The sequence below is a fragment of the Doryrhamphus excisus genome, linkage group LG12 (genome assembly GCF_037039965.1).
Source record: "Doryrhamphus excisus strain RoL-2023G ecotype Guam linkage group LG12, RoL_Dexc_Guam_v1.1, whole genome shotgun sequence".
Taxonomy (NCBI): domain Eukaryota; kingdom Metazoa; phylum Chordata; class Actinopteri; order Syngnathiformes; family Syngnathidae; genus Doryrhamphus; species Doryrhamphus excisus.
Window position 1 is genome coordinate 5,795,394 of NC_136368.1, and position 24,276 is coordinate 5,819,669.

Below are 24,276 nucleotides of genomic sequence, written 5' to 3' on the forward strand. Positions count from 1 at the left end.
ACCAGTAAAAGAAATCACAGAAAAAAAAAAGATCTACATGACCGTGGTGTAAACATCGAGCAAACGTTCAATACATTTAAAAAGTATTTACAGATCAATATCTACAATGAAAGCGCCACCTCAGCATATTCTGCAAGGATTGCAGATAACAATTCAACAAAGTACTGAGTCTTCTTTGCTATTTTTTTTAAAGGCCTATCCATTTGTCCCCCAATACAATACAAAGCCTTGTTAAAAGAACACAGAAATGCAAAATTCCGACAATGAATTACATAACAAACATTGAATACAACATGACTTCATACCTTTTCAAAGCCCTTTTCCTGCACACTTGAAACACAAGACACTAAGAGGAGACCTCATGGAGATATAACATGTTGTCCTGTACATGTATTTCTATATTAGGGAAACTACACTGAGGTGAAGTCGAAGACCCACAAAGCAAATTTGGATGTCACAACTCAACAAAATCACACAACAAATCGCCTATCCTCAGAAGAATTTTGTTGAGTTTGATGCAAAAAGTGTAAAAACTACGGGCTGGGGACTCGTTTTTATCCAAATGAAAAATGGAATTGAAATTTAAAAAGGTAGAAAAAAATGCCAAAAAATAATAGATTTGAGAATAATGAAAAAAATATTTGCTATTTGTTTTTTTTAAATGTGCTTTGGTTTACAAATTTCAAATTCCTTCTCCTGAAACTATAAATTTTGGGTGCATTTTCTGAAGTTATGAAAAAAAAAATCACCAATTAAAATTAATTATTTTTTATTCATGATAACCCATATTTATTTAATTAAGTAATTACTTTTTAGATGTCAAAGTTCACAAGAAAGTTTAAAATTATTAAAATTATTTTTTAATGATTTTGTTTATAAATTGTACAATTGCCTGTTTTTAATTGCTATGTAAAAATACATTTAAATATTTTTATTTAATATTTATTTTATTATTTTGTGTTATTGTTGTTTAATAATTATTATTCATGATTTAATATAATTAATTAAAAATTAACTTATTTATTTTTACATTTCAAAGTGTCAAATCGTTATCTTGTGTATAAAAACAAAACGATCCCTTCATCGAAAAATTGCTGATTGCTGATACACTGCATTGACTTGCATTGATATGCTATCTTATCCATAACAAAATGAACAGTATTGACGCAAACCGTCACATTTCAACGTTAATGTTAACTAACGTGATTTCTGCTAAATTCTTAGGAGGACACGTTGCACGTAAACACATCGACACCAAGAAAACACAACAGTTGGACAAGGACTCTCATGCATGAACTTTTACACGGCCACATTCTGCATTGACCTCAGTGCAATGGAAAACATCTTCAAGATGTACAAACAATGAAATGGTCATAGCTACAAAGCAAAAAAAAAAAGCATAAAAATATTACAGTATGTCCATTGTCTGTTATCCAGAACAAGAATTTATAAAACCTAACAAAAAAAAGCAACAGTCCCGTTGTAAACATTAGAGGGCGCCATTGCAACTCCTTCCATCTCACAGCCATCATCAATATGACTGTCATGCGTAATGACATTGTGTTGTAGTGTATAGAGATTCCATTTAACAGTGCACTGACCACACAAAAGCATAACCAAGTCCTCACATGATTACATTTACATACATTGGAAACAACCCCCCTCCTTTAAGCCAGTATTTGGTACGATCCATTGGGTTTATGTGTGTACACCAACACTGCAGCACATTTCATTGCATGTTCTTTATTACTGTTGCCTGCTTGCATTAGTCTGTTTCCTTTTAGGGCAATTCCCTGTGTGCTTTTTGCTTAAATAGAATTAGGGAATAAAAAGGGAAGACAAAGACATACAGTCCACCCACGGTTTTTGTGTTTTTGTATGATTCCGTTTTTGGCTAGAATGTTGTCTTGGTTTTCCTACAGTATTGCACTTAGCTAACTTTGAAGTGAGTTTGGCCTGTAGCGTATCGTTCTGTGAAATCGAGCGTCCAAACAAAGCACCCTACTTGATGTCCTACAGAGAGAGGTTTGTATCTTTTTATTCAAAGAAAAAATGGATTTGAAATGATGGCAATTATTTGCAAATAAAAATGTAAACAAAATAAACAATATTTTTACCAAAATGTAATTTTAAAAAAATGCTGCAATTTAAAAATTGTTGTCATAAAAATGTACAATTTGTTTGCGTTTCCTGAAATTGTATGTACATATTTATTAATTTTTATATTTTATTTTTATTTTCTAACCATATTTATTATTTATTATTATATTTATTATTTACATTTCCAATACATTTTTTTGCAAATACTGCTTTTGTTGAAAATCACAAAATTGTTGTTTTTTTATTTTTATTATTTATGTTTTTTTGTCATTTTATATAATTTTCAGTATTATTTTATTTTTAAATTAATTTAATTGGATAAAAAGACACACATTTTCCTACTTAAGTGAGACAAAAGACAGAAAAATTCTGCTTTTGTTTACAAATTTAAAAATGTATCTCATGAATCAGTTTGCAAATAATTGTTTTGGGTTCAAATCAGTTTTGTTTGATTGGATAAAATAAAAAAAAATCCACGCAAAAATGGAAAACACAAACAAAAAAATGCAGCTTTTTTTAACCATACATAAAAATGTACAAACATTTTGTTTGTATTTTCTCAAGGTTTGTGAAATATTTTATTTTAATATAAAATATTTATTTTTAAATATTTATTGAATATTAATATTCATTATTTAAATGGTCATTTATTACTATTTATTTAATATATTGAATTTATTTAAACATTTCAAATCCATTATTTTTATTTGCATATATATATATATTTTTTGTTCACAAATAATTTGAATGGTTTGAATAAAAAGACACACATTCCTCTCCATAAGGTTCCAGTGTATTAACAAGGGGAAGCAAACACATTAGGATTTAAATGAAGCAAAACAATATATAGTATATGTTTTTGCAATGGACTACTGTAGCGACCAATGCCAGTGATGACGACACCTAACAGCCAACATCTCCCACTGCAGATGAAAAGATCTTGCAGTGGGAGAGTGCAAAATAAGAGACAATGAAATAATCCAGTGGAAAACACAGGTAGGAAATAACTTTGAGCTGAGGCAACGTCTGAAGGTGGCAGCTTCCATCAAAGCCATCAAATATGACTCTTTGGAAAAAAAAAAAAAAAAAAAAAGTTCAGCGGATATTAAATTAAAAATTGCACCGGGCAAGTCCATTCTTCTTCATCTTCCGCCTTTCTTTAACTTGAACTTGTAGAAGAGCAGCCATGACATGCAGCTCCTCATCTTTGTGATGAAGTTCTGGTGCCCAAACCACCTTGGCAACACACTAAGCCTTCTGTGTATTGACGTGTGTTTTAGAAGAGGGAGTACGCATTGCCAGGCATCAGATGCGAACCGGCGGTCCAGAGGGCGCTGTGAGCGGTACTTGGGAACCGCAGTCATAGTCAAGTTCCGCCATCCTGGATCGGCTCATCATTCGACTCTGTGAGTACGCTCGTCTGTCCGTTTGTCTGTCCCTGAAACTGCGGATGTAGCTCTGTGTGACCACACACACACATATCATTAGTATTAGAACATTTGGTTGCCTGGCAACCACACTAACACCATAATGTTCTAAGAAGTCTAAAAAAACAACACATCTTACCGGTGAGAGAACATCTCCTTCAAAGCGTTTTTTAGGGTTGGGCTTACGATGGAAGCCAGGTTCCGTTTGCGAGGGAGGGATTTTGGGCGTCTGGTGATGGGGGTTAGATGTCCCCGGGTGGTGGTACTGCTGGTGGTGAAGACTGTGGGCCTTCTGCTTCTGGACGCTTTTCTGCGTGTGCTGTTTTTTCTTCTTCTTGTTCTCGTTCTCCTTTTTGAGCCTCTCTTCTCGCTGACGGATGCGCATGAGCTGGACTCGCCTTTGTTGTCGACTCAGAACCACTACAGAGAAAGAAGAGGATAGTCAGGAAGAAGCAAGGCATGAATTACAGGAGAGACGTGAAGAGAAAAAGAACATATTTCAAAGCTTTTTTTTGTGAACCTTGAAGTATTGCAACTATAATATTCCTTCCTCGATACTGTGAGTGGGTAGACGTTCACTTTCTTATACTTACTGGTTTTTTTTAGGTGTATCAGGTGTCGGAAAACTCATTCTAAAACAACATGAACATATCGGAAAAGAAGAAATTAGAATCAAACCTCTGGCTTTTGTTTTGTTTTGGTTTTCGTACTTAACAAACGAGTACTTGTGTTTATACTGCATTCTTTCATTCATTTTTTTGTGCTGCTTAATCCTCATTAGGGTGGTATTAGGGTATGCTGGAGCCTATCCCAGCTGACTTAGGGTAAAGAGACGCGGGGTACACCCTGGATTGTTCGCCAGCCAATCGCAGGGCCCTGTACTGTATCTTTACTATATCAATAACCTGTCATGGGGCCAAATTGTGAGTAGTTTGTCCCAGAAAGTGAGAAATATTATTGAATTCATTATTGATGATGGCGGCATGGTGGTCTAGTGGTTAGCATGCAGACCTCACAGCTAGGAGACCAGGGTTCAATTCCACCCAAAAGGTATACCTGAGAAATATACAAACATTTACCAATACAAGTTTAAATGGAATGGCTGCACGACCGCCGAGTGCTTAGCGCGCAGGCCTCAGAGCTAGGAGACCAAGGGTTCAATTCCACCCTCGGCCATCTCTGTGTGGAGTTTGCATGTTCTCCCCCGTGCATGCGTGGGTTTTTTTCCGGGTACTCCGGTTTCCTCCCACATTCCAAAAACATGCTAGGTTAATTGGCGACTCCAAATTGTCCATAGGTATGAATGTGAGTGTGAATGGTTGTTTGTCTATATGTGCCTTCAAGTTATTTCCTTTAAATTTAAATAGCCAAGAACTTACCACTTCCACACGGATAGGGAGGATAACTATTAACAGTTATTTAACCTTTAACATGAACATTAATCAAACATAATAATTTTTTCTGGGTACATGATACCATACAGCATCCACATCAAACTTTCATATCAAGGCGGGGGCCTCAAACTAGTGTCCTGCGGGCCACATTTGGCCCGCGGGCCGCATGTTTGAGATCCCTCAATTCCAATTTGTCCATAGGTATAAATGTGAGTGTGAATGGTTGTTTGTCTATATGTGCCCTGTGATTGGCTGGCCACCAGTCCAGGGTGTACCCCGCCTCTCTCCCAAAGACAGGTGGGGTAGGCTCCAGCACGCCGCCGCGACCCTCGTGAGGATAAGCGGTAGAAAATGAATGAATGGATTATTAATGATAATAACTTTATAATTGGTTACTAGGTGTCAGTAATGTTACTGTGAGACACACAAGCACCAGACTTGATCGGCGGCACAACAAATCTCTGGACGTAACCCAGGCTAAGGCAAAACTCAACTCTGAACCCCTGATGTTGTTTGCTGTCCGTCACCCCTGTAGTCGTCTCCCCTAGCAATAGATGTTATATTATATATAGCATATTGGCTAAGGTTTTTATTTCATGTCAAAGTGTTCTAATAATGGTTAAAAAAAACATATTTAGAATGTCATAAACAGGTTTGCAGTGCTCGAGGCAAATGGAGGATTACACTGGTTGTAAAAAATATTCAATATTTATTCCTCATGTCTGTGATTCTTTGTAGACTGGATGAATATGTGCAGACAGACAATGAAATAATGATGCAATAATGTTAAATCGCTGCGCTGCACATAATAAAAATGTGTCATCCCGACCGCGTGTATGCGTGTATGCGTGTATGCGTCTATGCGTGTATGCGTGTATGCGTGTTCACCGTCTATTGTTTTGTTGTTCTTTGTGCAAGCGCATGGCTAACGAGGCACCATCTGCCGGAGAAATGTTTCATGAAACCCCCATTTTCTGTTCCTCAGCTCACCCTCTGTGGCCCCCTGGCCAAATGTGTGTGTGTGTGTGTGTGTGTTAGGACCAATGAGAGGAAAACAAAAAGGGAGACCAGCCAATTACAGGCAAGCAGATCATTTGCACCCATGTGCGGCACGCAATCCAATCACTACCAGGTGATTCCCCCACACTGGCCCACTTGGGCGCCCCGTTTACCCAGTATGTTCCAGTTCAACCCCCCCACCCCACCTCACCTACCACTTGCTGTTTCTGCAACATCCCCCATTACTTCTCAGCATGCAAGAACACAAAGTTGACAAAATCAATTCAGCTGCTTCTTCTAAGAAGGAGTATTCTTATATTGAAATATCAATATAAATCCCATAAATTCATTAAAAACCTGATGGTTGCTGGTTCGATCCTCAGTCCTCGTTTAATCCTTCATGTTTGTCATTTTTACACACCGACGCTAAATACAAATCATTGCAGGTAGGCTACATAACATTCATTCATTTATTAATTTTCCTCACGAGGGTCGCGGGGGTGCTGGAGCCTATCCCAGCTGTCTTCAGGCGAGAGGCGGGGTACACCCTGGACTGGTGGCCAGCCAATCACAGGGCACATATAGACAAACAACCATTCACACTCACATTCATACCTATGGACAATTTGGAATTAACCGAGCACAAGGGTCTCAAACACGCAAGCCAAATGTGGCCCGCAGGACACTAGTTTGAGGCCCCCGCCTTGATATGAAAGTTTAATGCCCATGCAAGTTTGATATGGATGCTGTATGGTATCATGTACCCAGAAAAAATTATTACGTTTGATTAATGTTCATGTTAAAGGTTAAATAACTGTTAATAGTTATCCTCCCTATCCGTGTGGAAGTGGTAAGTTTTTGGCTATTTATGTTTAAAGGAAATAACTTGAAGGCACATAAAGACAAACAACCATTCACACTCACATTCATACCTATGGACAATTTGGAGTCGCTAATTAACCTAGCATGTTTTTGGAATGTGGGAGGAACCCGGAGTACCCGGAGAAAACACACGCATGCACGGGGAGAACATGCAAACTCCACACAGAGATGGCCCAGGGTGGAATTGAACCCTGGTCCCCTAGCTGTGAGGTCTGCGCGCTAACCACTAGCCCACCGTACCACCCGGCTACATAACAGGCCTTTCTAAAAATTCCCACATGTTCCATAATTCAATATTTACCCTGACATTTTTTCCGCTCTGAAAATGAATTCACAATTTCAATGTCGCCCCCTGTTGGTGGAAATTCGCATTAACATTAACATTAACATTATAAATAATATTCTGCTTATTGTGTTCATGGTGGCGTGGCTCAGGTTGTGGATTGGTTGTCTCCCAAACTAATGGTTGCTGGTTCTATCCTCTGTTGGTGCAAAGATTTAGGTCCTTCATGTGTTCTGTGTATAATCTGAGTAATTTATTTTTTAATAAGAGCCGATTTACACAAAAACTTAACTTATATCAGATTTGGATATCCCTCTTTTGCACACGGGCAAACCCTGTGTGCATTTGCATAAATATGCAAAGTGGAAGCCGGATATTGTTGTGACAATTTGGATGTGTCACTCATTTGCATGCGTTTATCATTGCGGACGGGAGTTGATGAGTCGGCTCTGTTCCTAGTAATCATGTTTTCAACGGGAATCCGTTATTCCGAAAGCTGCAGATTGTCCTCCCGCCTCTATCACTTTCGGTCGTTTTCAACACCTCTGACGAGTAGCGATTGTTAAATCCCGCGACAAAAGGGCACATGTGACATCGTCTTATTTGCACCCGCTTGCAAGTGCTGTCGTCATGTTTCCGACATGCATGACCGTCGAGTTGTGTGTTGGCGTATTTATCGCACGTGACGACGGCTGGTGCCATCTTGCCATCTGTGTTGTGGCTGCTTTCACCTCGGATAAAAGCTATCTTCCCCTAATAAGACACAAGCAAACGTTATGTTTCCTCATTATGGTTATGATTTCAAAGGCAATGAAAGCATTTTAATAAGGCTGCAAAAGCACCTTGGGGTGATCCCATGTTGATACTGCGTTCTGTTATATCACAGGATATATTATTACAGTGGGGGTGGGTCGGGGTTGGTTGTCATTGACTCATATTTCAATTTGTTTGATGAGCTGAAACATTTACGTGTGACAAATATGCAAAACAATAAGAAACCAGGAAAAGGGCAAACATTTTTCCACACCACTATAAATCAAAGAACAATTAATGGAATACAAAAATATTATCGCTTCATTGATTAACTGTAATAACATCAGATTATCCATGAATAGATGGAATCAGAGTCACATAAAGTTTCATTTTTGTGTCTCGGAGCAGCTATGGTGCATTCAAGGAAGTGAGAAATCTCAACTATTGATAAATAAAAATAAACATGAAACATAAACATGAAAAAAACACAATGCCTGTATTACCATGGAATTATTTTCATTAATTATGTGTTTTTTGTAGAAAAAAAAACATTTTCTGGACCAAAATCGGAGTGGCAATATTATTTAAAGAAGTTGATTCTATGAAGTATATTTTTTAGATTTTTTTAATGAAACTTTTTTATATTATCACTGAATTATTTTCATTAATTATGTGTTTTTTTGTAGAAAAAAAACATTTTTGGAACAAAATCGGAGTGTCAATATTATTTAAAGAAGTTGATTCTATGGAGTATATTTTTTAGATTTTTTAATTAAACTTTTTGATATTGCCACTGAATTATTTTCATTAATTATGTGTTTTTTGTAGAAAAAAAAATCATTTTTGGACCAAAATCGGAGTGGCAATATTATTTAAAGAAGTTGATTCTATGGAGTATATTTTTTAGATTTTTTTAATTAAACTTTTTGATAAATTTTAGGCGCTATGCTTTTTTTTCTTGACAACAACACCACCATGTTACAGTACATATTGCAATATAATCAAATAAAAATAATTATTGAAAGAAATATGATACTATAATCAATGCTATACAAGTGAAAGAACATTTATCATTGAATCCATAATAAATATAATACAATGTCACGCTCCAATCGTTCAAAAATCCATGTTGCGAGTATAAGAACACAGTGATTATGCGCTTACCTTCCGTGTGAGAAAAACCCTCTGCTGTGACTTTCCACTGAATCAGCACTCCGAGCAGGGCCAGGACAGGCCACACCCCCATAATGACCCACGTGAACCAGCACACTGGCTTCTTGGGTGCCACCTGCGTTACAGACAATGGCAGTCTTAATTAATCAGTTGCACAGAAAACAAAAGGCAACGTTAGATAGGTAGATGTTACATTGCCTCATATTAAGGGACGGTCATAAACTAATTGATGGATACCAGCAAGAGTGCAACAACAAGAGCTGTTATCTGGATAAAACCACGTCTACACACACAGTCGAAGCATAAATCTTGTACTAAGCCTACAAAAGCTGCTGTCTGAATAAATTTTACTGGTGAAATTTATTGGCAAGCCCAATAAGGAGGGATAAGGTGTTCTCATGGGTAGGTGTAAATATAGCCTGTAGGAGGCTTTAAAGCACCCCACTGCTTGCATGGGCTGGCAGTGGGTCTAATGATATTCCTGGTCAAAGTTCAATCTGACTAGCCTCGTAACTTGCTGCAGCGTTTAAAGCGTGTAGGCTCGGTCTCTCATCTCCAACAGAAATACATGAAAAGCTCTGCACATTGTCTGTGATTCATCAAGCAGGTGTCTAGGGTAGGGATGTTAGATAATATTGGACCGTATTGGCATCAAAATGACATATTGAGGCATCGGTAGACTGATTTTTGGGTTTGGGGTTTTTAGTTTTTTGAACAAAAAACAATTCATACAAAAACTGGGGCGTATAAACACTGAGGTTTGACTGTTGTTGCTTAATAAAAATGAGAAACGGGTACAGCTGCATAACCTTTGAAGCAACCACAAAGCAAAATATCGTATTTTCTGGACTATAAGTCGCACAAGGCCAAAAATGCATAAATAGGTAGATAAAAACATAAGTCGCACTAGAGTATAAGTCGCACAAGGCCAAAAATGCATAATTAGGTAGATAAAAACATACACAAGTCGCACTGGAGTATAAGTCGCATTTTTTGCAGGTAATTTATTTTACAAACTACTTGACCAAAACAGACATTACGTCCTCTTGGAAGGCAAATTCTAACAATAAAAGTATAGGTGTAAGATATGCTAACACAATAGTTATTCAGCTACACAAAAAATAAACATGAAAAGAAAATGTGTCCAGTGTTTATGTAACATAAGCAGTTTTTTTCATTTATAAGTCACAGGAACAGCCAACCTATGAAAAAAAGTGTTACTTATGGTCCGGAAAATACAGTAATTGCATTTTGGCACTTCTAGAACTGGTATTGCAATATGGAATATTTGTCTTACTTTGCACTAAATCTGTTTTATTGTTAAATGCATCCATTTTGAAACCATTTTTAAATTACTGTAATAGTAATATATATATAGGACATATGCGTACACCACATTAAAAAAAAGACAAACAAATCCCATTGAACATAAAATAGGCTCTTTGTCTCTTTCTGCAAAAAGTGCACAAAAAGGTGCACAAAAATCACAATCAATTACAATATTTGTGATTTTGAGAATCAGTGTAATTTTCGTTACTATCTGAATATTGACAAAAAACGGGCAAATAACGCTTCCTTGATGCAATAGATGTTTTGTCCTCTAATTGGGAAGCACGGTGTAAACACACACTAGCATGTTCTGCTAAACTAAGCTAAACTAGCTAGCGTGTTTTCCCACCAGCTTTTGCCAGTGTTCAGGTTGGTGTATTAACATGTTTATTTGGGGAGGGGTGGTTAGTGTTTGGTTTGACATTCCAAGCGGTCCGCTGGGGAAATACTTCCCCCTCACAAATGTTCCTTCTCCTTTGGTAGGGAGTGAGAGTACCATATCAAACACGTATGCACATATATTGAGTATGCACAATTATTGAGTTTGTTTTTATTTATTGATTATCCCGATTATCCTAAGCAAAAAACACTAAAGGAAGCATAATGAAGTGCAGGACATTGGGTATTGGTAAGAAATAGAATAACGGTTCAGTCAGAAACACAGCAGACGTACCTTGAGTCTCTCGTACACGTAGTTGACCAGGGCAAACAGCTCTATGAAGTAATCCACTGTGATCGTGATGATGGCGGAGCCGAAGGTGGCTGTGGACAGAGTCACGAAGCAACGTTGCCACTGAAGAGTAAGGACGGCAAACAGGGTCCCGGAACCTAAGAGAATTCCCAAAGGAACCCAGACTGTTTTGGGATGGTAAAACTCCTCCATGACCTAACAGAAGAGAGAAGCATCTTTTTTTGAAGACTTTTCAGGCAGATTGGAGGTTATAACAAACTTGCATATATTCCAATTTATTATCTTCTTACCACCAGCGAAGCCACGCCAACCAACAGACCCAGCAGCAGGCCCACCATGAACAGCCCGACACTGCGAACCAACATGGTGACCAGGCCACACAAGGTCCCGATACCAAGACCGATACCCACTGATGCTTCTATGCTGAGTTGAGTGTCCATCACTCGCTCCTTGTAGCACAGCATGAAGATGACCACAGAGCCAAACATGAGGCCTGTGAGGAACAACACAGCCTTGAAGCATCTGTAGCCTGAGGAGATGTAGAAAAAAAAAACACATGAGGTTCGGGCAAGCTTGCAAAGTACAACTCGAAACTGTAACATTTTTAGAGGGTTGGGGGAAAAATAATAATAATAAACACTGCTGAGAGATGACAAGGTGTTGCCTTACAAAAGGAAGTATTATAAGTAAACCAGGTTGGTTAGTGTTTTTGGAATGTGGGAGGAAACCGGAGTTCCCCGAGAAACATGCACGGGGAGAACATGCAAACTCCACACAGAGATGGCCGAGGGTGGAATTGAACCCTGGTCTCCTAGCTGTGAGGTCTGCGCGCTAACCACTAGGCCACCGTGCCGCCCTACTACAAAGTTAAATACCTGTTTAAAAAAAAAAGTGTATGTTGATTGACAGTCAAAATGTGAATCAACTTACGGGAATTCCACCTTAGTTTTGAACTATGTGCCACGCCCACCCACCAACTACGATGGTCAATGCCCAATTACCGCTAGCTTAACTACAATAGCTGCAAACTTGACATGAAAAAAAAATAACCAAATAAGCATTACAAATAAAACATTACATCATAGTCCTTTAAAGAATCCGAGGCTTTTTACAAAACAGGGTAGCCCAACACTTGCAAAAGTTTAACACGCGATATTGGATGGAATGCTTATACTCGCTATACCATATTATACTATACTTTTAGGCATTATGACTTTTGTAGCGAAGATTATTTCTATTTCTTCTTCGTTGGCTCGTTGTTGTACCCCAATTCCAAACAATGTCCTTATTATAATACAATTGAAAAGCATATAAACCCGGGCGAGACTGCTTCCAAATTGGATAATGATCTCATAATAAAAGGTCATCAACATTCAGTCATCAACAGGCAAGCCGATCAAAACAGCTGCTGCCCTTCTAATTTCCTTCTTTGTCTCATCGCATGCCCTATTCAGTCTTTCTTGGCTTTACCACAAAGTCATTTCAATGTGCTAGATTATATTAAAAGCTCCTTAGCTTCGTATTTCTGCTGATTAAAACGTGCATGTCTCTTTTTTACTCTGGTTATCGCGTTCCTTTCTGCGCACGGCAAGCCTCAAGGGGAATCAACATCAGATTGTTATCTTTGTGTAATCAGGCATTGCACAGCTGAACAATAGTCTTTCTTCTGCCCAGCCCATTTTCCTCCCTGGTGGCCATACTTCATTTATTTGATGTATTTCTCTTAGCTTTTCTTATTTCATACTTTTTTCCTAAAAGTCACTGCGCTCTGCATAACAGCTTGCCCTTTTTGCAAGACAAAGCCTCAATGAGCGGCTGACAAAAGTGAAACAAAGCGTTTCCGAAAGCTTAGAAGTCAACTTTTACATTAGTTTGGTCAGAAGGCATTACACATTCGTAATTGTTCTTCCGTCATATCACACATAAACCTCGGCTTTTCTTGTCTTCTCACAGATAAATCCTTTTCTTACACTGAATTCATCTTATTCGGCTCCCGCTTCCTGGCCCCCTCACCTTCCTTTAATATCCTTCCAGCTATCAGACCCTCCATCCCATCTGTTCATGTCAGTTTATAGCCCTTTTTCTTTCTCTTGTGTTCTCATTGTCTTACACGGCTGCTCCAGTTCTCTGTTGTGCTGAATTAAATAAGTAAACTTAATGATGACATGGGAGTACAATGAGTACATGGCATAATAACTGTCTGCAGATGGTATGAGCTATAGACAATGGAAGTATGGATGAATACACTGACCAGACACAATATTAGGTACGTCTGCTCAGTCTAGGACAGACACATTAGGATCTGAATGAAAAAGTCTTCCTTTGTGTTTCTAATGTTTTTGGTGATTGAGCCAAAATAATAACAACCAATATATAAGTTAAATGTTACTGGTGTCACAATATAACATCATCATGGAAACCTGGCATTTGCCCATGAGTCAAGCCAGGAAATAAACTGAACCTTTAGTAATGCCAGTGATTGAATTTTTGTGGGGTTGACGGCTGCTGAGAATACATTTCTACAAAGAAAGTCTTTGTTTTTGTTATAAAAAGACAAAAACTGCTTAATTTTTGCAAATAAAGAAATAATGTGTGTTAAAAAGCATTAATACACTCACCATTCAATGGTACAACCCAAAGGAGCTGAGGTGAGCATTAGCTTTGAACGCTAGCAAGGCCCGCTATAGACTTAATGGCTTATAATGGCCACTAAAATATCATTCCAAGTGTGGAAGTATTTCGAAAAGGTTAAGTATGCCTCCAGAAAGTGAAGTGCAACTTGTGACAGGAGCTTCTTATATAACACTCGACAACATTATTGGATCATTATTAAGGGGTGTGATGAGACACTTCAGGAAACAGGACGACACATGAGATTGGGTCTCTTTATCTACAAAGTCGACATGGGGGATCTTAGTATCAAATAAAGAGGAGATGCTGATACTTACTGGTGATGTGAATATTTAGACAAACAGTATTCTAGTAGGTAAGTGGAAATGCTGCTTATTCAGTGAGTTTTAGCCGTGAGTTTTAACTAGCTAGGCTAATTTTGCCACATTCGTCTTTTCGTCTCTCTGACTGTTAGCTTATTTTCAACATTTGCCCCCCATATAAGGGCTTATGGTTTGAACCGTCGCAATTCTGTTTTATTAAAACAGTCAGTTTCGCTTTGTGATTAAAAAGCACAGAACGGCGTGTTTGAGGAGCTCACTTATAAAATACAAACCTGAATCAGTTAGTATGTATCAGCATACATGTATCCAAAGATATGCTTAATATTAGTATATTATTATTTACTATTATTATTATTATTATTACTACTATTATTACAGTGCTGCCTTTGATACCATGCAAACACGCTATCCTACTGGAATGCATTCAAACGCATTTGGCTTAGCTACTGTGGTAACTGTGGTGTCACTTGCGGAGTTTCACAAGGATCCGTGCTTGGTCCTCTTCTGTTCAATATTCATATGTTGCCGCTCTGCGACATAAATCGCAAACATAAGATTAGCTTTCACTGTTTTAAAGCTAACTGACCCACGGGATTGCTCTAATCTTGAGGCGTGTCTTATTTATATTAAACAATGGATGTCCTGTAACTTTTTACTCATGAACCCGGACAAAACTGAGATGTTGATGATTTTTGCCCCTTCTAAAAAGAGTTGCTTTATTGGTTTGGTAAAAGCATTATTACCCATAGTGACTCGGTAAAAAATCTATTAAATCTATATTCGATTCGACTCTATCCTTTCAAAATGTTACCAAAACAGCATTTTTTCATTGCAGCCTATTCTATCCACTACTGATGCAGAGACCCTAGTCCATGTATTTGTCATGTCTCGCCTCAATTACTATAATGTGCTGCTTTCAGGCCTCAGCATGACTCCTCACAAGGACATGTAAATTTGACCATATTTCTCCAGTACTAGCCAACTTGCACTAGCTTCCAGTTCATCTAAGATGCGACTTTAAAGGTTCAGTTACTTGCTTACAAAATACTACATGGGGCAGCACCTGCCTAGAAACCTTTTCTATTTGGGCTCCAACACGGTGGAATGCCCAACCCCCCTGATAGTAGAGCTCCCACCACAGTAATAATGTTCAAGTCCAGACTGACAACTTATTTTTACACTTTAGCATTGAGTTAATAGTATTCCTGGCCTGTTTGACGGCCGCTCTGTTGGAGAGGCGGGCCAGAAGAGGTTGGACGCAGGGCCCCACTTTGGTTTATGATCATCCCAAGACCCGTAGGCTGACCAACTCTCATGCTGTCACTACATCTATGACCCAGACTACTATTCTGCATGAATTTACTTCGACTACTCAAAATCCATTGCAGCCTGCTCATCCCTGGTCAACCCTTCTCAGGGTTTCTTTTTTCCCTAAATGCATTTAGCGTTTTTCCTTGCCCGGATGGGGGTTCAGATCAGGGGATGTCGTCCATCATCTATTGTGATCTATTGTTGCCTGAGAGGTTTTGTGATTAAGAGCTATATAAATAAACTTGACTTGACAAAGAAGAGAAACTGTTAGTGACTGAATAAACACAACACTTAAAAATAATAAACCATTTCCAAGCGGTAACAACACAAAGCAGCATGCTGAGTTAATACCGCGCAAGAAGCATTTAGTCACATTTGAGCGGAACCACGCTGAGACTTGAATGAAGCAAACCGTCGACTTGTGCGTGACATACCAAAGAAGCAGTAGATGATTCCAAAGAGGCAGCTCATAGAGCACACCACCGAGGGCACAATCTCATATCTCCTTTCAATCTCCTGGTCACATTTCAGCCCCAGCTCAGCCAGACCCAGAAGGCGGCCGGTGGAGGCCATGTCCACCGACGTGAGGGGAGCCAGCTTTTAGCAGAGGAGTCTGGCGATGGAGGACGGAGGGGTTGATAGATGGGCCTCACCTGTTGAGATGTGGCAACCTGTAAGAATGCACAGAAGAAAGCGAGGTAAAAGATTATAATAATAATAATCCCTATTAAATACCTATATAATTTTACCTGGGTCAGGGAAGTTCTTGTACTTGAGATGTCATCAAACCATTGAAGTGATAGCATCTTTAGTATACTCTTCATATTTGAAATATAGTAGAACCTTGGTTTTCCAACTCCCCAATTTTCATATGACGGGATTTTGGACAAAAACTGTTGCCAAAATGTATTCCCAAATGTACGCCCAGCTACCCACACAGCTAACACCAAATCCCTTATCCAAATACCTAGTTTATGTAAACTACGGAATCCTGTATGGCACAATCATTGTGGGTTGGAGGTGGTTGGGTGGGAGCAATAATTTATTTGAATATTGTCAGGAAAATACAATATTGTTATAGCTTCTTAAATTCAAATACCATTAAAAATAACTCAATTTAAAGTGGATAAAAAACACCCAGTGGGAGTAAGTGAATCTAAGATCTAAGAGCAAAACACCTTCCTTCACGCAAGGTGGTTGTCCTCTCACTATGAATAAAGAATTAAAAGCATTAAACCAGACTAATCTGAAGAACATTAATGTCACGGTGTTAGCGGTGCTTCCTGTGGGAGGTGTGCATGACTCAGAGCTGGAGCTGATTAGCATTAATAAAGGACAGACAGAAGCAGTAGCTTAAGTCTGTAAGACAGTCGTCCTCATTTACGGCCTCTTGTGGACCGGTCAAAATGGTAGCAATAGATATGACGCTCTCCAAGTGTCCTTTAGCAATGCACAATCCAATAACTGTTTACAGGTGTGACACAGTTGCACGCCCCCCACCCAAGACACTGACATGTCTAGTCAGAGTTAGAGTGTAAAGAGTGGATCTGATGTGATTATGCATGTCCTGCATTAATACAAATGATGTGACATGATGTGGAATTAGTGAAGAATGAGAATAAGCCCTGCATCAGTACGTATGCATCGACACAAGGTTAGTGATGAATTACAAACCACACAGGATGGATATTTTTTTTGTACAGTACTGCAAGATTTTCAGACCGCTGCTGATGTACTGCACCATTCACTTCCACCCATTGTAAAGGCTCAGCAAAATTGGAAAATAGAAGATTGGAAAAATGTTTCCCGGTCTGATGATTCAATGTCTATTACAGGGTAGTCTGGTGGTGATACTGTAATGCTGTCAAGAATATTTTCTTTTAATTTTTTTAGGCACTAAAAATCATACATAAGTAGCACTGAACTATAAGTCACTTTAAGTCACACACATTTCATCTAGGAAGGCAAGTTATGGTAATAACAATAAAATGGACAACAGGCTAAACAGGCATCAGTTAACGTAACGTGAACAGGTGGTGTTTTAACATTAGCATACTGTATTAACAGGTAGGCAGATACTGTACATAACTATAGCCTTAACGTAACATAACTAGTTTACTTTCAGCTCGTAATCTGCAGAATATGATTTTCTTTTCGGGGGCATTTGTGTTTCGTCTTTAGAAGTTGATGTTTACATTGTAAATTTCAGTGGTACAGGAGTAACGGATACTGGCACACAAGCCTAGAGCGTCATCTCAAGGCTGACAGTGTGGGGAAAAAAAAAAAATATATATATATATATATATAGTCGCTCCGGAATATAAGTGGCAGGACCAGCCAAACCATGAAAAAAGTGCAACTTATATGTAGTCCGGAAAATATAGTAAATTTATAAATACCTAATAATACAGGTACAATATACAGCCTATATGTCTTTATACCTCATGGATAAAGTTTGTTTTTGCCAAACGTTGAGATGTCGCACTTTGTTCTGTGGTAAATGCATGCACCATAGTTCTGTGCTGCAAAGCAAAAGTGGTACTTATCAATTTGGTTATTAATTTGTTCCACAAGGTTCTATGAAAACTGAAACATCCAAAAACAAATGCAATTTTTCCCATAGGAAATATGGTAAATGGGCTTTCTCTTGGGTCTCGCTTTTCTACGTGCTTTGACACCGTTATACCACATTACGTACTTATGGAGTGACTGGAGGTTCGGTATTTTGCCCGACGATACTTCGACTTTGAACCAGCAGCCTTCAGGTTGGGAGACATGTCATTTTTATAGGCATCTCAATTGCTTGTAGCTTTTCACCAATCCGTGGTATGAACAAAACTGAACTACTGTATTGTAGAACCTGTGTGCCAATTGAGCAACAGTGAGTAACTTTATGGTCAATATGTACCATGATGGCTGCAACCTATCATTATCTTAAAGCAGTTTGTTCAACATGACAAGGGCTTTACTGTACTGAGGTGAACTATCATCAGATCTAGATCTAACAAATAACCTTTGGCATATGGAGGAATAAGAGCTATATATCAGGCATCTAAAGCAGGAGGAAAAAAGGGAACATCTAACACATCAAGTAGTCTGTGAGTGTCCTATCATGGAAAAAGGTGCCTCGAATGGTGTAGCTCATTTCTCAGTCACCGTGCTTAAACGTGATTGAAATGGGAATGCACAACATCCCGACATCCTAGACAGGCATCAATTGCAGGTAGAAAGTCCCTCAAAGTCTCAGAAAGTTTTGAAAGTTAACTCGCAAAACTAAAGTTCCAGTGGAAATGTTTCTTGTTATGGGACATGACCTTGATGAAAAGTTGAAGAAGAACTACAAACAAGAGATGGTCTATATTGGCTTTCTGACAGATATCCGATATACTGATTTTGTCCAACACTTCTTTACCAAAAGCATATAGCTTATAACCCTCCTTATCCAAACTACACATGTTTTTATTGAGTCATCATGGAGGAGATGGAGTACATCCTGGAGTAAACCAGGATACTTGTTTTATACTCTCAGATAAAGGAAAGTTTGGGACTTAATGTCTATTATCTGAGGCTGCTTCTACTATCAGCTGTCCCGACTATCTTTCCTCGACCCAGACCGGGAAAAACAGAAGCACGGATGCAGATGGAAGTTAATAAAAAGTCACAAACCCAGAAGATGCTCGACCGTAGAAAAGTGGAGGTGGCAGTTAGTTTTTATTACAACATGTATTCTACGAATGTTAGAAAAACAGGGACAGCTGTTCACACATATTGCATAGATCTGTCAGTGTCAGCCATTTTTGTTTATATGTGTTATACTATCAGATGCTCAAATCATTATATCATTATTGTAAAAAAAAAAAAACCTCCTACATCTCCTTTTTATGCCAAAATTAACCGATAATACCGGTCGGCCATTATCATCAAGACATCCCTACTTTACGTATAAATCTACCCACCAATTCCTGCCTTTGGTACCCACTCGCTCAAGTTCTTTAACCATGACGATCTGGAGTAATTATCTCCATGGCAGCTTGATGAATTCCCATGCGACATTCACATGACGACACGATTAGAGAAAAGACTGCCCCAGAGGTCCGAGCCTCTCAATAGAAGCTGAATAAACAACACATTATGGGATTATGTCACATCCTGCATGTTGCCATAACAACCTGCAGCAAATGTAAGGACCCTGGCTAATAGAAAGTGGGGATCTTGTCGCTAAGGGAATGTGCATGCAAAGAGCCAATCCGTAAAGGCTGCGTTTCAAGGCCCCTGGCGGCAAACAATCCTGACATCTGATCCTGTCAGTCAGTTCACACAAAATGTAATATTTAACCAGATATCACTTTTACTGCGGAATCATAATGCCCTCTGTTTTCAACACCAATATTGTAATGAGGTCCAAGCTCCTCTTTGTTGTGCACAAAGGTAGAACCTAGATCTGTTAATATACCCCTTCTGGCTCCACTACTCTGACAAAACAGCAATTTTTATTCTTGAAAATGCAAAAAGACATAAAAATTGCTTTAATATACATATGTTTTGACCGATAATCATGATAGATTGAAGTGACTGAAGTATTTGCCAAAGTGCCAAATGAGCAATCTGGAAAAGATCTGAGTGAATTTTTGGTTTGACATCAGAATTAAGTTCAAACGACATTTAACAGAGATAAAAAATGACTGAGCATGTCAAATGTTGCAGATGAAACATGGTTTGACGCGGCAGCTTCCGAGCGATCAGCACAGAGACACGTTCAAACAGGATTTTCCATGCTGACTTTTAAATTGCTGTCAAAAGGACGAAACTCAAAAAAGGTTTGACCCTGACCTTGCATACACGTGGCAAATGTTTTTATCATACTGCATGCCTGCATAGTTTTTATCATACGAGAGCTTTGTACACACACTTCACTGATGCCAACATTCAAAGGCTGTTTTGAAACCTTGGTTTTACCCCCAGCTGGAAGGAAAGCTGAATCGGAGAGCAGTCTGTTGGACACAAATCAGAGCTGTCTCATTGCCCGCATGCCCCTGTCAGGCCAGTAATGTAATCAGTGTCAGTTCAATAACCTTTTGACTGGTTCATGTTCGCTTTCTATTTGAGTTTATCATTCTGCTCCTATCCGATCCGAATCAGTAGACCGTAGATTATATTGTATATTACTGACAATACACTGTTACGGTTATGATCTATTCTGCTGTCTACCAGCCCTGTGGCTTCATATTGCATTAGATACTCACTGTAAGAACACATTATGACTTAAGCATGTTGACAGTATTTGGTATGTAACTTTCTGACTTAATATTCGCTGACATCCAGATTTTAATATTAATATAAATGCTGTCAAACATTGGTTTTCTAAAGCCCCAGTTTTTCTATGTCAAAATTTTGCCTTGTTACAATATTGGGCATCGCATACGATGCTATTTTAGTATGTTAAATCTTGTGGAACTGATGAAGATGTAGGTAGACTACACCAGGGGTCTCAAACTCAATTTACCTGGGGGCCACTGGAGCTAGGGTCTGGGCAAGACTGGGCCGCATCAAGTTTTCCCCCCCAAAAAAACGCATTTATTAAAAACAGAAAAATATACAAACTTTTGCTTTGGTGCTTTGGTTACGATTTTCTACAATAAAAGCTCTGATAAAACATTCCACTGTTCTCAAATATCTTAATTTTTCTACACAAAATAAGATGAAAAATAAATAAACAAATCAAGAATAAAGAAAATCAATCAATCAGAAATAAATAAATACAATAATAATTAAAACTGCAAGCAGTGATGAGCGGGCTCGAGCACCCCGACGCGCTCGGGGGTACGCGCGGGTCGGGGGTACGCGCGGGTCGGGGTCGCGCGCGCGACCGGACGGGCGCGCGGACGCGCCGTACGAAAAACCGCGGCGAGCAGATAAGCGGTAAGGGAGTCACGGCACTTGCAATTTTCCGCCAGGAGGGGGCGACAGCGGCGGCGAGGCGGGTGCGCGGTCACGTCCCGTCCGACACCGCGAACCGCCATAAAAAAATTCACGACGATCGGACCACGCGGTAGGTCCTTGCGGCGGATATACGTTTCCGCCTGTGGGTGGCGCTATAGAGTGGTTGGCCCACACGGTAACGGACCGGAGGGTACCCCGAACCAACAGAAAAAATTAGGGGCCGATCCGACCGTGCGTAAGGAAGTTACGGCAGATATACATTTCCACCAGTTGGTGGCGCTATAGCGTATGTACACACACAGTCATAGACCAGAGGGTACCCCAGACCACCAGAAAAAATTTGGGCCTGATCCGACCATGTGGAAGGAAGTTACGGCTATATACATTTCCACCAGTTGGTGGCGCTATACAGTCGATGTACACACACAGTCATAGACCAGAGGGTACCCCAGACCACCAGAAAAAATTTGGGCCTGATCCGACCATGTGGAAGGAAGTTACGGCTATATACATTTCCACCAGTTGGTGGCGCTATACAGTCTATGTACACACACAGTCATAGACCAGAGGGTACCCCAAACCACCAGAAAAAATTTGGGCTTGATCCGACCATGTGGATGGAAGTTACGGCTATATACATTTCCACCAGTTGGTGGCGCTATACAGTGTATGTACACACACAGTCATAGACCAGAGGGTACCCCAGACCACCAGAAAAAATTTGGGCCTGATCCGACCATGTGGAAGGAAGTTACGGCTATATACATTTCCACCAGTTGGTGGCGCTATACAGTCTATGTACACACACAGTCATAGACCAGAGGGTACCCCAAACCACCAGAAAAAATTTGGGCTTGATCCGACCATGTGGAAGGAAGTTACGGCTATATACATTTCCACCAGTTGGTGGCGCTATAGAGTCTATGTACACACAGTATAACAGACCAGAGATTGACCCAACACACCAAAAAAAATTTCAAGACAATCTGACCATGAATCAGGAAGTTACGGCAGATATACATTTCCACCAGTTGGTGGCGCTGTGTTTAGAACATGGCTTCTGGAGCATTAGGTGCGTCCTGTCATGATAGACGTCTCCACCGAAAATCATAGTGATACGTGTAACGGGTGGCGAGGGATAATGAATTGAAACTTCTAGGTGGCGCTAGTGTGTCAATTTAGATTGGTGTCACATGGGAGCACCACCAGGGCGCTCAGGCCTGGATTAAGGCCTCACGTTTAAGATTTCAGCAGCCTGTGACCTTCTGCAGGCAAATGATGACCTTTTGATGGTCAATGGCGAAGGCTGACCATTCGCCGTGGCCACGCCCCCCACATGTGCTTTACACACATCATAGTCCATCAACTGACATCATCAGTCTGTCAGTCAAACTGTGTATTGACTTTGATGTACATTGCTTCAAGGCAAGGCCAGACACCAGGCAGGGCCAGATATGAAATGGTCAAAGTTTGGTGGCGTGCCACGCCCACATCCTATGGAGCGGCCCAAAATCCTTCGCAATTTAACGTGGGCCATCCGTCTAGTGTCCGTTGATGCAACAACGGACTCATTCGGTCAAACCCCCTAGGAGGAGTTCATCAAGATACGACCCATACATCCGCCCCCAAATGGCCGCCGCCACCTAAAATGGCCGACTTCCTGTTGGTTTTAGAACATGGGTTATTGAGACTTTTTTGTGCGTCCTGTCACGAGTGATGTCTCCTCCGAAAATCATGCCGATACGTGCAACGGGAGGCGAGGGATAATTATTTTAAAACTTCTAGGTGGCGCTAGTGAGTCAATTTGGCTTGGTTTCATATGGGGGCCACACCAGGCCGCTCAGGCCTGGATTCTGACCCCCCCTATGAGTTTTCAAGCCCATGCGACCTTTTGCGGGCGAATGATGACCTTTTCTATGTAAATGGCGAGGCCTGAGCATTCGCCGCCAGGCCACGCCCACCACGTGCGCTTTTCCTGCATCATGGTCCATCAACAGGCTTCACCAGGCTGTCAGGCAGTGACATTGTGACCCTGATGTTCATCTGATGAATCTCCTGGCAGAAAAGGCCTCATGTAGATGACACACCTTTAGCCTGTCGCCAATAGGTGGCGCTGCGACGAAATCAGGAAGTGACCTACGGGGACCTTCGGGGCGGGGCCATGATCACATGTACCAAGTATGATGAAGATCTGACCACGTGGAGCCAAGTTATTCACGTCTACAGTTACGCTCAGCGTGCAAGGCCCGGACATATGAAAATGGGCAAAATTTGGGGGCGTGCCACGCCCACATCGTATGGAATATCCCAAAATCCTTCGCAATTTAACGTCGGCCATCCGTCTAGTGTCCGTTGATGCAACAACGGACTCATTTGGTCAAACCCCCTAGGAGGAGTTCGTCGAGATACGACCCCAACTTCTGGCACGAAAAAGGCCGCCGCCATCCAAAATGGCCGACTTCCTGTTCGTTTTCCAATATGGGTTCTTGAGACTTTTTGGTCCGTCCTGTCACGATAGACGTCTCCACCAAGTTTCGTGACGATAGGTGAAACTGGTGGCGGGGGCCAATTTTTTCAAAAATTAAAGGTGGCGCTAGAGAGTCAATTTTGGAACATTGTTTTCGGGACCCCCACCAGATCGAAATTTTCGCCAGACCTGACGCGCTTGCAAAATTTGGTGAGTTTTCGGGCATGTTAAGGCCCTCAAAATGGCCGTCCTTTCGTCAGAATAAAAAACGGAACGATTACAATAGGGCTTTCGCACTGGTCAGTGCTCGAGCCCTAATAATAAAACGGCAAATAATAAAAACTTAAGAAACCACATATAGTTGGTGGGTAGACAAATTATTTTTTTCATATTAAAATTAACAAAGCATTATTAGAGCCCTGTAGACATGACAAAACACGACTATAGTCACATTTATACTCTTTTTATTTACAACATATTGCGCAACTGCAGGGTCTTGAGACACATGCTACCTCACAAACTAGAGAGCTAGCGACCTAAACGGTAGCCTTCAAGTTATTTCCTTTAAACTTA

At 40.0% G+C, this 24,276-nt stretch overlaps 1 protein-coding gene and 1 long non-coding RNA gene across 3 annotated transcripts in view; one reads left to right on the plus strand and one right to left on the minus strand.

Annotated features, from left to right (window-relative positions):
- Positions 1 to 3,033: 3,033 nt before the first annotated feature.
- The window catches only part of tmem198aa (transmembrane protein 198aa), a 32,334-nt gene continuing 11,091 nt past the window's right edge, over positions 3,034 to 24,276 (minus strand). Inside the window, exons 2-7 of the mRNA XM_058081571.2 lie at positions 15,731 to 15,967; positions 11,322 to 11,560; positions 11,014 to 11,226; positions 9,003 to 9,126; positions 3,667 to 3,947; positions 3,034 to 3,558 (exon numbers count right to left, since the gene is read on the minus strand). Coding sequence (XP_057937554.1) covers positions 3,406 to 3,558; positions 3,667 to 3,947; positions 9,003 to 9,126; positions 11,014 to 11,226; positions 11,322 to 11,560; positions 15,731 to 15,869 — 1,149 coding nt within the window. The 5' untranslated portion in view covers positions 15,870 to 15,967 and the 3' untranslated portion in view covers positions 3,034 to 3,405. The remainder of the gene's footprint in view (positions 3,559 to 3,666; positions 3,948 to 9,002; positions 9,127 to 11,013; positions 11,227 to 11,321; positions 11,561 to 15,730; positions 15,968 to 24,276) is intronic.
- LOC131135538 (uncharacterized) overlaps positions 3,034 to 24,276 on the plus strand; it is a 30,603-nt gene continuing 9,360 nt past the window's right edge. For both annotated transcript variants that reach the window (XR_013629574.1, XR_013629575.1), the window contains exons 1-2: positions 3,034 to 3,506; positions 15,828 to 15,994. This is a non-coding gene — a long non-coding RNA (uncharacterized LOC131135538). The remainder of the gene's footprint in view (positions 3,507 to 15,827; positions 15,995 to 24,276) is intronic.